This window comes from Elgaria multicarinata, chromosome 18 (assembly GCF_023053635.1).
Source record: "Elgaria multicarinata webbii isolate HBS135686 ecotype San Diego chromosome 18, rElgMul1.1.pri, whole genome shotgun sequence".
Taxonomy (NCBI): Eukaryota; Metazoa; Chordata; class Lepidosauria; order Squamata; family Anguidae; genus Elgaria; species Elgaria multicarinata.
Genome location: NC_086188.1, coordinates 1,944,412 through 1,956,708, shown reverse-complemented (window position 1 = coordinate 1,956,708; position 12,297 = coordinate 1,944,412). Strand labels below are relative to the sequence as shown.

The 12,297-nt window shown below is 54.5% G+C and overlaps 1 protein-coding gene across 1 annotated transcript in view; it reads left to right on the top strand.

Moving 5' to 3' along the window:
* Window positions 1-11,250, top strand: part of HECTD4 (HECT domain E3 ubiquitin protein ligase 4) — an 88,863-nt gene extending 77,613 nt beyond the window's left edge. The window contains exons 64-76 of the mRNA XM_063144102.1: window positions 486-637; window positions 1,226-1,332; window positions 1,727-1,850; window positions 2,049-2,239; window positions 2,393-2,539; window positions 2,861-2,980; window positions 3,140-3,295; window positions 4,002-4,105; window positions 4,669-4,890; window positions 6,793-6,959; window positions 8,110-8,305; window positions 8,775-8,997; window positions 10,065-11,250. Of these exons, the coding sequence (XP_063000172.1) occupies window positions 486-637; window positions 1,226-1,332; window positions 1,727-1,850; window positions 2,049-2,239; window positions 2,393-2,539; window positions 2,861-2,980; window positions 3,140-3,295; window positions 4,002-4,105; window positions 4,669-4,890; window positions 6,793-6,959; window positions 8,110-8,305; window positions 8,775-8,997; window positions 10,065-10,201 (2,046 nt within the window). The 3' untranslated portion in view covers window positions 10,202-11,250. The remainder of the gene's footprint in view (window positions 1-485; window positions 638-1,225; window positions 1,333-1,726; window positions 1,851-2,048; window positions 2,240-2,392; window positions 2,540-2,860; window positions 2,981-3,139; window positions 3,296-4,001; window positions 4,106-4,668; window positions 4,891-6,792; window positions 6,960-8,109; window positions 8,306-8,774; window positions 8,998-10,064) is intronic.
* The last annotated feature ends 1,047 nt before the right edge of the window (window positions 11,251-12,297 follow it).

The window sequence follows — 12,297 nt, the reverse complement described above, 5'->3', positions numbered from 1 at the left end:
AAATGAGCAGGGGGTTGGACTGGATGGCCTTAGAGGCCCCTTCTAGCTCTGCTATTCTATGATTCTATGAAAGTTTCTCATTGCGCTTTGCGGCCTGAGTGGGGATTTGAACCCCCTCCGTATCCATTGCTGTGGCAGAATGGTTCTCTTCTCCCGGAGGAGATCCTGTCCAGTTCCAGTCCTGCCGTCTTCACAGTAACCGGGGCAGCTTCTGCACGAGTGTCTGTGTGGAATTGCCACGGCTCGTTCACACGCATTTTCCGGGGGTCCACAGGATGTCGTCGCCCCCTTGCCATCCTCCCCTGTTTCCCCACTGCGACTTCCGCCTTCTTTTTTTCACGGAAGTGGAAGACGACGATGTCCAGAACCCCTATTTAAGTTCTGTGAATGAGTCGGGGCGATTGCGCGGTAAAAGCCTCACCCGGAAGCGCCCTGAGTCCCAGAGCTCACCGTTCCTTTTCCTTCCTTCTTGCTGTGCTGTGAAGATCCTGAGGAAATACGGCGCTCCCAAGCCAAAGTTTGACAAGAGCAAGTACAGCAAGGCGGGCAAAGAGCAGCACCCGGTGAAAGTCGTGAGCAGCAAGCGGCCCGTCACAAAGCCCCCGGCCAAGGAGAAGGCTGTCCTCAACAGCGTCAGGTGAGAGGGTTTTGCCTTCCTGGGTCCGCTGCAGGCAGGCGCCCTTCGGACTGCTCATCGCTAGCGAGCTCTCCGTCTCAAAAGCGTTCTCCTGTTTGAAAAAGAAGAAAGCAAGCTCATCTCTCGGCCACTTTTCTCAGGTGTTGCTAAAGAGGGAGATGGATATATTAGAGAATAGCGCCAGGATTTCCTGGGAAGCGTTGGAATCTAGTTTTTCAGTCTGAGAGGCTGGTTTTTACCCGGTATTTCTCGGCCGGCCGGATGAGCGATCTCTCGATTGCGCCCAGAGCGTTTCCCATCATACAGAGCGATGGGCGGCGCATTCAATAGGGAATGAGGTTTGGGGGGGTCAAAGGTTGTGGCTTCAAGCAAGCTTTCGCTCTGCCCCCCTTTCATTTTTACAAGAGTCGCCCCATGCTCTCCAGCAGGGCGGCCCCAGAATAAGCCCATATGGGAGCCGTGCCCTGCGATGCACAGGCTGAGTGCTTCCAAGGGTTCGAAAGCCGTTTCGAAATCTTGGGAGACAAACGCTTCACACAAGCGCAGTGGGAATGCCTCGTCTGACATGAAGCTTTTTCCCTACGACAGCAGGACGGCTTTGAGTGAGAAGAAGCCGACGGTGAAGCCCAAATCCCCAGAGAAAGGCAAGCCAGACGACAAAGACCCCGACAAGTCTCCCACGAAGAAACAGGAAGGTGGGCAGCTGCCGGTTTTCTCTTCCAGGCCTCTGGGGAAACGCCCGGGCTGTAGAACTCCCCGCCTCTGGAGCTGCAGCACGGTTCCTGGCTTGCAGTCACCCCTGCACTGCTCTGCGGGGCTCCTTCCGTGGGCTTTGGCCGTGGTCTTCTACTTGAATTGCCTTGGCATTCTCTCATGGGGCTTACTTTTAAAAAAATCCCCCAAAAGCCCCTGTAGAGAGCTAGAATAGGAGGGCGGGATACTTGATCTTAAAATGAATGAATAGAAATCCAGACGAGGCCGTGTCCATTTCTGAGATTGGGAGGAAGGAGGCAGGGCACAGCAGGGGGCGCACGCGCGGCCTGTGTTCATTCGACTCATGGGATGTTTTTTGGGGGATGATCCTTTCAGTTCCCGAAGAGAAGTATCTGACGCTGGATGGATTTCACAGATTCGTCATTGATCGGGCAAAGCAGGACATCCGTAGCGTGTGGCGAGCCATCTTGTCCTGCGGTTACGACCTCCACTTTGAAAGGTGAGACTGGTTCTCTGCCCCGCGTGTGCCGCTCTCTCCCTCGCTCTCTTTTGCAAGAGGGGAGCTGAACGGCGCTCAGCTAACGGCTGCCCCACCAAGGGGCTCATTTTGCGTGCCTCCCTTTGCCAACCTTTGTGCCAGCGTAGCCCTCGCAAGGCGCCGTCCCCCCCCTGGTCACGCCCTCTCCCGCTCCCCCAGGTGTGCCTGCATCGATGCCCGGCATGCTCAGAAAGCCTCCCGCAAGTGGTCCTTGGAGACGGACGTTGCCCTGGTCCAGTACATCAACCGCCTCTGCCGCCACCTGGCCATCACGCCGGCCCGGCTGCACCCGCATGAAGTCTACTTGGACCCCGCCGACACGGCGGACCCCCGGGTCTCCTGCCTGTTAAGTACGTGTGCCTGCCGGACGCGGAGCGCCTGACCCCCTTTGGGAGCCTCTGTGCTGAGGAGGAGTGTGGGTGGCCTGGGGGGAGGGGGGAACGCTTTGCCCTCCGGCCCCGCCCCGCCTCGCCTCCGTCCCTGACCCCACTGTTCGGTTGCAGACGTGCCCCTCGAGAGCCTGCGGCTACGCTTCGCCCTGCTGCAGTCCCTCAACACCACTTTGGAGACCTTCTTCCTGCCTCTGGTGGAGCTCCGGCAGACCGAGATGTACACCAACAGCATCGCTGCGCTGCTGCAGGAGGCCAAAGGTCAGAGCTTTGCATTGGCTCTGGGGGAAAGCGGCCCGGCAGAGGGAATTCTGGGACATCCACAATTCATATTCCTGACTGGAGAAGCCATAATCACGCCATCTCTTGCAGGGTGGGGGGAAGAGATGAAAGGGACAGGCCTGACTCCTTCCTAATGGGTGAACGGCAGGGAATGAGGCTTAAGCCTTAAGAGGGGATCCAGCGTCCTGAGGGCGTTGGTTTCAGAAACACTCTGGATTACACAACTGCTATTACTACTTCTACTGGCTATTTCTTCAGGAAGGCCTGTTCTAACACAGCACGTTGTGTCTTCGTATTTAGGGTTCATCTTTTACGACACCAAAGTGACTGTCATGAACAGAGTGCTGAACGCCACTGTGCAAAGGACGGCGGATCACGCAGCCCCAGAGATCACCCTGGACCCGCTCGAAATAGTTGGAGGTATGGTGGCCCCCCCTTGCTTATTCAGCAGAGTATTTGGGGTGGCTGACTGGGGTTGGGAGAGGAAGGGGGTCACGGTTTCAGAGCTGGGGGGAGTTCAGCTTCCCGGCCGCTCCAGCCTCAGCGCTCTTTCTCTTCCTTCTCCCTGCTCTCAAACAGGAGAGATCTGCTCCTCGGAGAACTCCTACTTCTGCCAGGCTGCCCGGCAACTGGCCTGCGTCCCGTCCTCGCAGCTCTGTGTGAAGCTGGCCAGCGGGGGGGACCCCACGTACGCCTTCAACATCCGTTTTACGGGCGAGGAGGTCCACGGCACGAGTGAGCAGCTTTGACTTCTCCTCCCGCACAACCAGGGGTTCCACTCCCGGCAGCCGTGGGGGCCAGCCACACGCGGACGGCGCTCGGAGAAGCGGGCAGGAAACGTTTCGCACGACGTTCGCCCCCGGCTCTTTCAGGGTGGAGGCGCCACGGCCGGCCGGCCTGCCTGCCTGCCGGCCTCCCCAAATGCTGCCCTCCCCAAATACATTGTCGTTCATTTCTTATTTCCTTAAAGTGCTTTGCAGTTTTTGTCCCGGTTCACTTTCCACTGTGTGGAAGATGTTGGGCACACGGTGTTGAACTGTCTGCCTTGTTTCAAAGCAAAAATTGCGTCCGATTGGACGCTTCCGGAAGTACGTTTCCCCTTTAAAACAAGGTGTGCGCTCCCTGCATGTCTTGTTTTAAGGGGGAAGGGGTGTTCCCCCCCCCCCACTGCAGTGCAAATTTGGTCGTGGGTTGGTAGGGGCCATAAAATCAGCCCGGGAGGGTGAGTGCATGTGGCCCAGCCCTGGTCTAGCAAGTGGCTCGTGCAACTTGAGTTGAGTTGGCTGGTTGAGAGACCTGCTCTCTGGAGGGCTGCTTGCCCGCCCCCCTCCCCCTCACTCCCTCTTTAATGAACGACGGTGAAGAATTACTCGTTGCGCAAGAGAAGCCCGGCGTCCAGCTCGTCGTGCGGCTCTGAACGCCTCCTCCCTATTTCTCCCAGGCGGTTCCTTCCGCCACTTCTTGTGGCAGGTCTGCAAAGAGCTCCAGAGTTCGCTGCTCTCCCTCCTCTTGCTGTGTCCCAGCTCGGCAGTCAATAAGAACAAGGTACGCGATGCCGACGGATGGGTTTCGCGTCGCCCTGGCGAAGCCGCGGCTGATCGGTGCTCTCACTTGCCAGCCCCGGAGAGGTGGCCCTTTCTAGGTTGCAGCGCGGGTGTGTGTGTGTGTGTGTGTGTGTGTGTCCTTCAAATGCTCACTTGAACTGCAAGTGTCCTCTTGACCCTGTGGGGAAGAAGAAGGCGCTGTGGGTCTGCCCCTCCATTGGGAGATGAGAGGGCGGACCAGGGCCTTCCCACCAGCCTGAACAGTCTCCTTCATTTCTTCTTATTTTCTCCCTCTTCCCTCCCCATCCCCTTTTCCTTGTGTGTCGTGTCTTTTTTTAGAATGTAAGCCTGAGGGGCAGGGACTGTCTTCTTTATCGATCAACCTTTTTGGCTGAGGTGCGGGATAAAAATACTCTAAATAAATAAATACGTAAACTGCCTGGAGCAGCATTTGCTTGAAAGTCGGGGTGAAAATGCAACCAGTAATAAATGAACAAATCAGAATTCCTGGGTGGACGCTGCTTCCTGGGCTAACGCTGTACTTCTCCTCCTCCCGCTGCTCAGGGCAAGTATATCCTGACGCCCAGCCCCATCAGCTACGGGGAGGAGCAGCTCTTGCATTTCTTTGGGCAGCTGCTGGGGATTGCCATTCGGGCGGACGTCCCCCTGCCCCTGGACCTCCTGCCCTCCTTCTGGAAGGCCTTAGTCGGAGAGCCCCTGGACCCAGACGCTGACCTCCAGGAGGCGGACGTGCTGACCTACAACTACGTCAAAAAATTTGAAAACGTAAGTCTCTTAATGACGTCGTCTCCCCCAGCCTCACTTTCAGGCACTCTAGAAGCTGCTAGCAGACAACGGACAGCTAGAAAGGGGGGCAGTTTCCCCCCAGCCAAGATCTATACTGGATGAAGAGTGACTAGAGGTCTCCCCTTCCCTGACTCACAATCTGCTTCAGTGGAACCCTAAAGAAACCGGTATAGATCACATTGCAGGCTGAGAATCAGGAGGTCAGGCAGCGATGAGTGGTGCAGCGCACAGAAAAGGCAGGCTAGACATTTTCAACGTTCCCTTCCGAGTTCTTTGGAGTTTCCCAACCTAGGGTATTTTCCTTTCCTTTTCTTCTTTTTTTTAACAGTTTTTTTATTAAAAGGGGGAAATATAAACAGGCAATAATCAGGGCTTCTTATACATTTCTAGTTATAAATATCGGAAAAGGCAATATCAGCGAAAGTTACAATTCCAGGGAGAAGGAAAGCACAGGTGTTACCGGCCCTGCTTGAAGTCTGCAGACTTACCTGTAAATCCCGAGGCCTCTAAATGCCCAGAGCCAGCAGCGCCTGCCCCCAAACTCTAGGAACGGGGCCCTTTTTCCTGTTCCTTCATTTTTGATCGTTCTAAAGTTGTGACTTGGTACTTTAGGGGTTGTTTTACGTCAGTTTGAATGCCTTAACGGGTTGGAAAGGCAACTCGGAAGTTTTATAAATACTTCTCCAAATATATCACACGCAACAGTATGCTCATCAAGGAGGCAGCAAAGAACGGCCACGCTTCAAGGCACAGCCCGCCAGGAATGTCTGCAACCGCCCCGCCCCCCACCCCCAAAAAACCCTCTTTGAAAGCAATGAAACTTTGGCAGGAGCTCATCCAGGATCGGTGGGACACGGGAGGGAATCGTGTCCAGGGAACGGCGCTGTCAGGTGTTCCGTTTGGATTCAGCCAGCGGTTCCTCTGCTCCCTCTTGGAAGCTCCAAATAAGTTTCGCGCTTGGTTATTCCTCAGGGCTGTTCCTTTTGGCTGCATTCCCAGAAGGATCTGGCTTTTTCCAGCTGCCTCTTGGGGTCATAATTCAGGCAGAGTGCTGTGTCACGGTGCTGACTCAGGCATTGAGGAGCACACCCTGAATGACATTGTTTTATATCTATCTATCGATCTATCGATCTATCTATCATGCACACACACACTTGTGCATTTGTATGTTTATTTCTACTCCAGAGCAGTCTGTCTTGAAGAAAACGAATGGCTTCTCAGTCTGCTCAGGGTCCAGCCACCGTAAGGATGGCAGGACGAGATCTGTGTACCCCTTCATGAGCGCTAGGGAGGCTAATTCTGTGTTCCTGGCAACAGCCCTTTTTCCTAAAGGGAGAGCGAGACGCTGTCACCTCTCCCAGCTCCAAGGCTGTAGAAGTGCCGCTCCTCAGGGCCAAGGCCCCTCCCCGCATCTCGCCTGCTTCCCGATTCTCCCTTTGCCTCTCTTCCCTGCCGCTTCTGGAGCCGCTGCCCCGTGCACCCTTAGTGATACTGATGACACAAGCAGGGCCAGGGCCCTTTGGACCAGAGCTCCAGGCCCTTCCTCTCTAGGTGCCCTCCTGGCCAGAGGCGCTTCTACACAGCTAGGGGTTTAAGAAAGGGTCCAGTCTTCACAACTCCTTGGCGATTCTCCCACCTGCGCAGTGTTGGTTCAGAGAGCTCAGGTCGGCTGGCCTTCCGCTGTGCCTGGCCGTGACCCTATGTCTTACGGATTGGCTCCCCCAATTTCAATGAACCTGGGAGCCCCATCAGCATTGAAGCTCCAGCCGTGCGTGGCAGGGCACGCGGGGCTCTGCTTTGAAGCCTTTGCCACGGGCTCTTGCCTGGGGAAAGACTGGCCCAGGCAGGCCCCTGCCACCTCCCTCTCCGATGTCGCCCTAGCTCAACGACGAGACCGAGCTGGAGGCCCTGTGTGCTGAAATCGCCTCCCAGCACCTCGCCATGGAAAGCCCCGACTGCCCCAACAAGCCCAGCTGCAAGTTCACCTACCTGACCATGACGGGCGAAGAGGTGGAGCTGTGCGCCAGAGGCAGGCACATCCCGGTCGTGTGAGTAGCAGAGCCCAGAGGGGTGGGATACGGGGAGCCCTCGGCGGCACAGCAAAGTGCCAGAAGGGGGTCGGGGAGGGTGCATCCTGGGCGCGTGAGTCAGGCGAGGAGTTTCCCCGAAAGGACAGGACGGAGCCGGAAAAGGGCTCAGAATGATCTCGGCAGTCCCTTGCCTAGGAGGAAAGGGATGCTATCTCGCTTCCGGGGGGAAAGGAACTGGGGGGGTAGGATAAAGGGTTAGACATGGATACATGGCGTGGAGAGAGGGATACACACAAACAAAAATGGCACAATTCCCCGGCTGCGTTTGCATGGGACATTAAGCCAGGGCTCTGGAGAATCGTGGCTTAGTGTGAGCGAGCAGAAAGCTCGTGCAGCCCATGAGCTCATGCTCTGTTCCTCTGCAACCGGCTAAACAAACTAGGAACAAGCTTCTTTTACAAGCTTGGAGTCATAAACCAAGAAGAAACCCTGGTTTGTAATCCTGGCTTGTAAAGGGAGCAACAAGCCGGGATCCCCCGTTCACCTGACGTGCTGAACAAACCGCTCCGGGTGTGGCTGCACGAGCCAGGAAGAGCAAAGGGGGAGCTTCATGGAGCTTCTTCACAAATAAGCACGTTGTTACCTGTGAACGCAGCCTGTGTGTGTGTGCGCGCGCGTAATATCTCTTACTCCTCACTCTTTTAAAAATGTATTTATTGTTCATTTCCTAAAATATAATGATATGACCAATAACAAAAACTTGCTGCAGACATAATCCACAGTGAGAGGAACAACGGAAGGCCTAGGATAAATCTCTCTCTTTGGCCGAACGCACTCATGGCTACGTGCAAGTTTTTCAAAAGCCTTTCAGTCCTGAAGACTATAAAGCTGTAAAATTTCTGTACTCACGGAGGGCTGCAAGTTGTATAAAACAAAGAACCGTGGAGACACCGTGCACAGAATGTCAAGGCTGTTTAAAATCCCCACGTTCAAAGCATACAGGCCGCAGACCAACTTGACGGTTGAACAGCAGGTGGAAGTCTTTGGGGGGACTTGAGAATGGACAGGGAGCCCAGAGCTTTTTCCCACGGGCTCCGGAACAGAGGCCAGTGTGTGTGTGTGTCCGTGTCCCCGCCCCAAATCTCTGGACATCTTTCTTTTTCTCCAGGTGGGAGAACAAGGACGTCTATGCCACAGCCATCCGGAACCTGAGGCTCCGTGAGATGCAGACGCCGGAGAGCGTCATGGCCGTGAGGGCCGGCCTGGGCTCCATTATCCCTCTGCAGCTTCTGACCATGTTGACCCCCCTGGAGATGGAGCTGAGGACTTGTGGGCTCCCCTACATCAACCTGGAGTTCCTCAAGGTACGCCGGGGCTGGCTGCACCGCAGAGCAGGACCGGTCCCAACGCCACCTCCAAGCATTGGATGGACGAAAGCAGCTACGTCTGCCCAAACAAGGGGAGACCCTGAGAACAGAGAGCTTCGGCTATTGGGCGGTATAAAAATGTAATAAATAAATAAATAATAAATAAACACCCCTGCTTTATGTGCCTAGGAGCACAGGGGGCTGATCTCTCTCCCCCAATCCCCCAGGACTGTCTTTACCATCTCAACAGGACAGGGAGGCTTTTCTTGATTAAAATCTGAGCCAGCTAAAATGTAACTCACCGTAGCAGGGGAGAAAATGGAAATCAACCCAAAAGCTTGGCAAGAAAGAAAATTCAGTAAGGTTTGGAGCCCTCTGGGCACTGTTGTTTGGCGTAAGAAAATGTGATGCAACCCGACCTCTTTGCTCCCTCCCTCCCTCCTCTCCCTCCCTCCCCCTGTGGCAGGCACATACCATGTACCAAGTGGGACTGATGGAGACCGACCAGCACATTGAGTTCTTCTGGGGAGCGCTGGAGATGTTCACGCAGGAGGAGCTTTGCAAGTTCATCAAGTTTGCCTGCAACCAAGAGCGCATCCCCTTCACCTGCCCTTGCAAAGACGGCGGGCCGGACACAGCCCACGTCCCGCCGTACCCCATGAAAATTGCACCCCCGGACGGCACTGCAGGTAAAGTCACACACACACACACAGAGGCTCCAGAAAGCCCAGTTGGCAGGAGCAGACTTCATTTGCATATTTGAAAGAGGAAAGAATATTTCAGGCCTCTCGGCAAACTGAAGGCCGAATGAACAAACGAGGGGACGTGATCCCCAAATGTGGTGCCGCGGACAAATGTTCTTCCTAACGTCACTTTGACCTCCACACCAGTTGACTTGGTGGCTCTCCTTTGTTTACTTGCTGCTACGTTTTTCTGACCCCTTCCTGCCAAAGCCTCAAAGCGGTTTATAGTTTGAAATAAAGGCTTACAATCCGAGACAGATGATAACGAAAGAAAAAGAGGGCGGGGCTCGGAAGGAAGGAAGGAAGACGGAAATGTACCTGTTCAGGTACCAACTCTCTTTCAGAGGGTCCCGTAATGTTCTTCTCCATCTCAGGTGGTCAATGACTGCTAGTCATGACAGCTACAGGTGGCCTCCAGTGTCAGAGACCTTTCCCAGGCACGTGATGGGCTGGGAAACGCATCAGTTGAAAAGTTTAGGGTTGTCACTGATGTTGACGTCGTTTTATGGGAGGGCGGTGTTTCAGCACATAAATGATAATGACAATATGCCTCTGGACACCAGTCGGGGAACACAGCTGGGAGGGTGCCGCTGCTTCATATATCAGAGGCCAGACTTTGCTTAGGGCCAGGAGTTGCTTCATACATCAGAGGCCAGGCCTTGCTTAGGGCCAGGGGCTTCATACATCAGAGGCCAGGCCTGCTCAGCTCAGGTACGGTAACCTAACCCTAACCCTTCCCAGTCAGTTTGGAGTGGTTTCAGTCAGGCTCTCATTTCCGAGAGGCTTTGGACCAGCTGCTTTGATCTCGGCTAGCCAAGTTGCCCTTTAAAATGGGAGCCTGTTTGAGGCCAGACGACGAGAGATCTGGTAGGCAGAATTCAGCCTTGCATCCTAAAGGCTCCGAGGTCTCCTAAGAGACCACAGGGCTCTCGTCTACAGGGCGCAATAAGTCTCTCTCTCTCTCTCTCTCTCTCTCTCTCTCTCTCTCTCTCTTTTCCTGCGGTTCTTCACAGGTTCTCCAGACTCGCGCTACATCCGCGTCGAGACCTGCATGTTCATGATCAAACTCCCACAGTACTCCTCCCTAGAGATCATGTTGGAAAAGCTCCGTTACGCCATCCACTACCGCGAGGACCCTCTCAGCGGCTGAGCCGCTCCCCATCGAGACAAGGGACGCCGTTCGGGAGGCCCCCCGGAGAGGCCCCCGCTCAACTGAACGCCTCCCGGTGACGACGGGGCGAGCGTCGGGAGCCGATTCTGTCCTCCAAACCTTCGCTTCGGCAACAGCGGTGGCCGGGAGGCTTCCGTTTCATATTTGTAGACTTTTGTGGTGGATGGGTTGTCTTTGCTGCCTTGTTTGTGAAATATTTATAGGATGAGTTTAGTACACAGACCGATGTTCACAAACCTCAACATCCTTACATTTCTTTCATAATTAGAAGAATGTGAAGCGCTGAACAAGAATTTAATGGCGAGGCTTCCAAGGTGGCGTTCTTCCCCCTGACATTTCTGAGTGCGAAAAAATGGAGCTGCTGCCGGCACCGTCTGTGTTCTGCAACCGCTAAGGCAGCGGGACTCTCCCTGGGACTCCTTATCGGCCGTTCTTGTTTTCTGCCAGGAGACGGGGTGGTGGCAACTTCACAGCATTCCACATATTTGGTGTTTGGTGACAAGGAACTGATCGATTCATGGTTTGGTGACAAGGAACCGATCAATTCATGGTTCCACAGAGCCTAAATGTTGACGCCACACACTTGTTTGGGGGTTCTGTCATGCCACAAGTCTGAATCCTTCTTTCCAACCTGCCCAGTGAATTGGCTCGCACTCAAACAGACCTGCCTCTCAGGTCTCTGCAGGAGAAACACAGCCACATTTTTGCACTCAGAAATGACCGGAGGTTAGGGTTAAAATGCTGCATCCGGAAAGGAGGGGAGGAAAGGCGGCGGCAGCGGCTTCCGGGAGCCCATTTTACTCTTCCTCGCTGACATCGCAGGCAGGATCCACTTGGGCTTCCTATTCCGCGGCCTTCCTTTCGTTTCAGTCGGGCTTCCGTGGGAACCGGTGGGGGCGCTTCCCCTCTGAAGCCAAAGGAAGCTGAGGAACAACCACGCTCAGTGGGTTGTTCCCAGGCCCCTTGTGAGGCGCCAGAAAGGGTCATCACATACGCACATTTCTCTCCCCCCCCCCCGCCCTTGACTAATGTGAAGAGCGTCGCAAGCATGGAATGAAGGTGGCATCGCTGGAACCAGCGGCGTTGGGGTTGTCCTCCGACCCCAGGGCTCTCTGAAGGGCCCTGCTTGGCTTGGTGCTATCCAGGAGTTTAAGTGCCAGCACTTAGTTCCAGGCGTATCCTCTCTGCCCGGCAAAAAAAAACCCTCACGCGCATCTGTCCAAGCTGTATGCGGAGGCGGCTGGGAGTCAAGATTCCGAATAGTGTTGCTTGTCTGTAGCCATGGGAGAGCTGTATGTATTGTACATTACTGTGAATACTGGTCATTATTCGGGTTGCGTGATGCGTGGATGGAGCTTGGGGGAGCGAGTGAGAAGGTGAGTGTGGCCGATTTTAGGGTTAGCTGTCGGGGTGTAAAGGATCCAACTCCCATTGTTAGAGGAGGTGAAAAACTTACGCCTGCTTAGGCATCACTTTTAACTCCTGAGCTTTGCCCATTTTCTGGCTGAAGTGGGCAGGATACGTTCCGACTAAAAGCCGTGCGGCGAGTTTACAAGCACCCAAGAGAAACAAACCCAGAATGGAATAAAGGGGCACGGACTGATTTTGTTCCTTCCACAAAGGATACTCTGCGCTAAGAGCCTTGCTTTACAGAGATCCGGCTGTTTTTCTTTTGAATCGCCTGGTTTTCTCTTAAGGGGACTTCTCGTTCCGTCAAATACCTCACAGGCCTTTCCGTTGCCACATCGCCAGCTGTGAGTAGAGGAGGAGGCTCCTGCCGCCGCTTCCCTCCTAGAGGATGTCGGCGTGTCGGGACTATCCACACCTGGGCCCAGAAGCGTGTGTGCTGTAAAGTGACTCGGTGTATATTTATTCCAATTATTTATGGTTGCATTTAACGAAACGAATTGTCCTCCACGGTGTTTACACCCCACCCAGTGTAAATGGAGCTTCTTCATGGGAACATTTTTATGTCCAAATCTTACGCCCTTCATCTGCATGGAAGAGCAGGCAGGGGCAAGAGAAGGGCGCTGCTGCTGCTGCTAGGTAAGCCTGAGCCCGTTGCAAAGAATTTG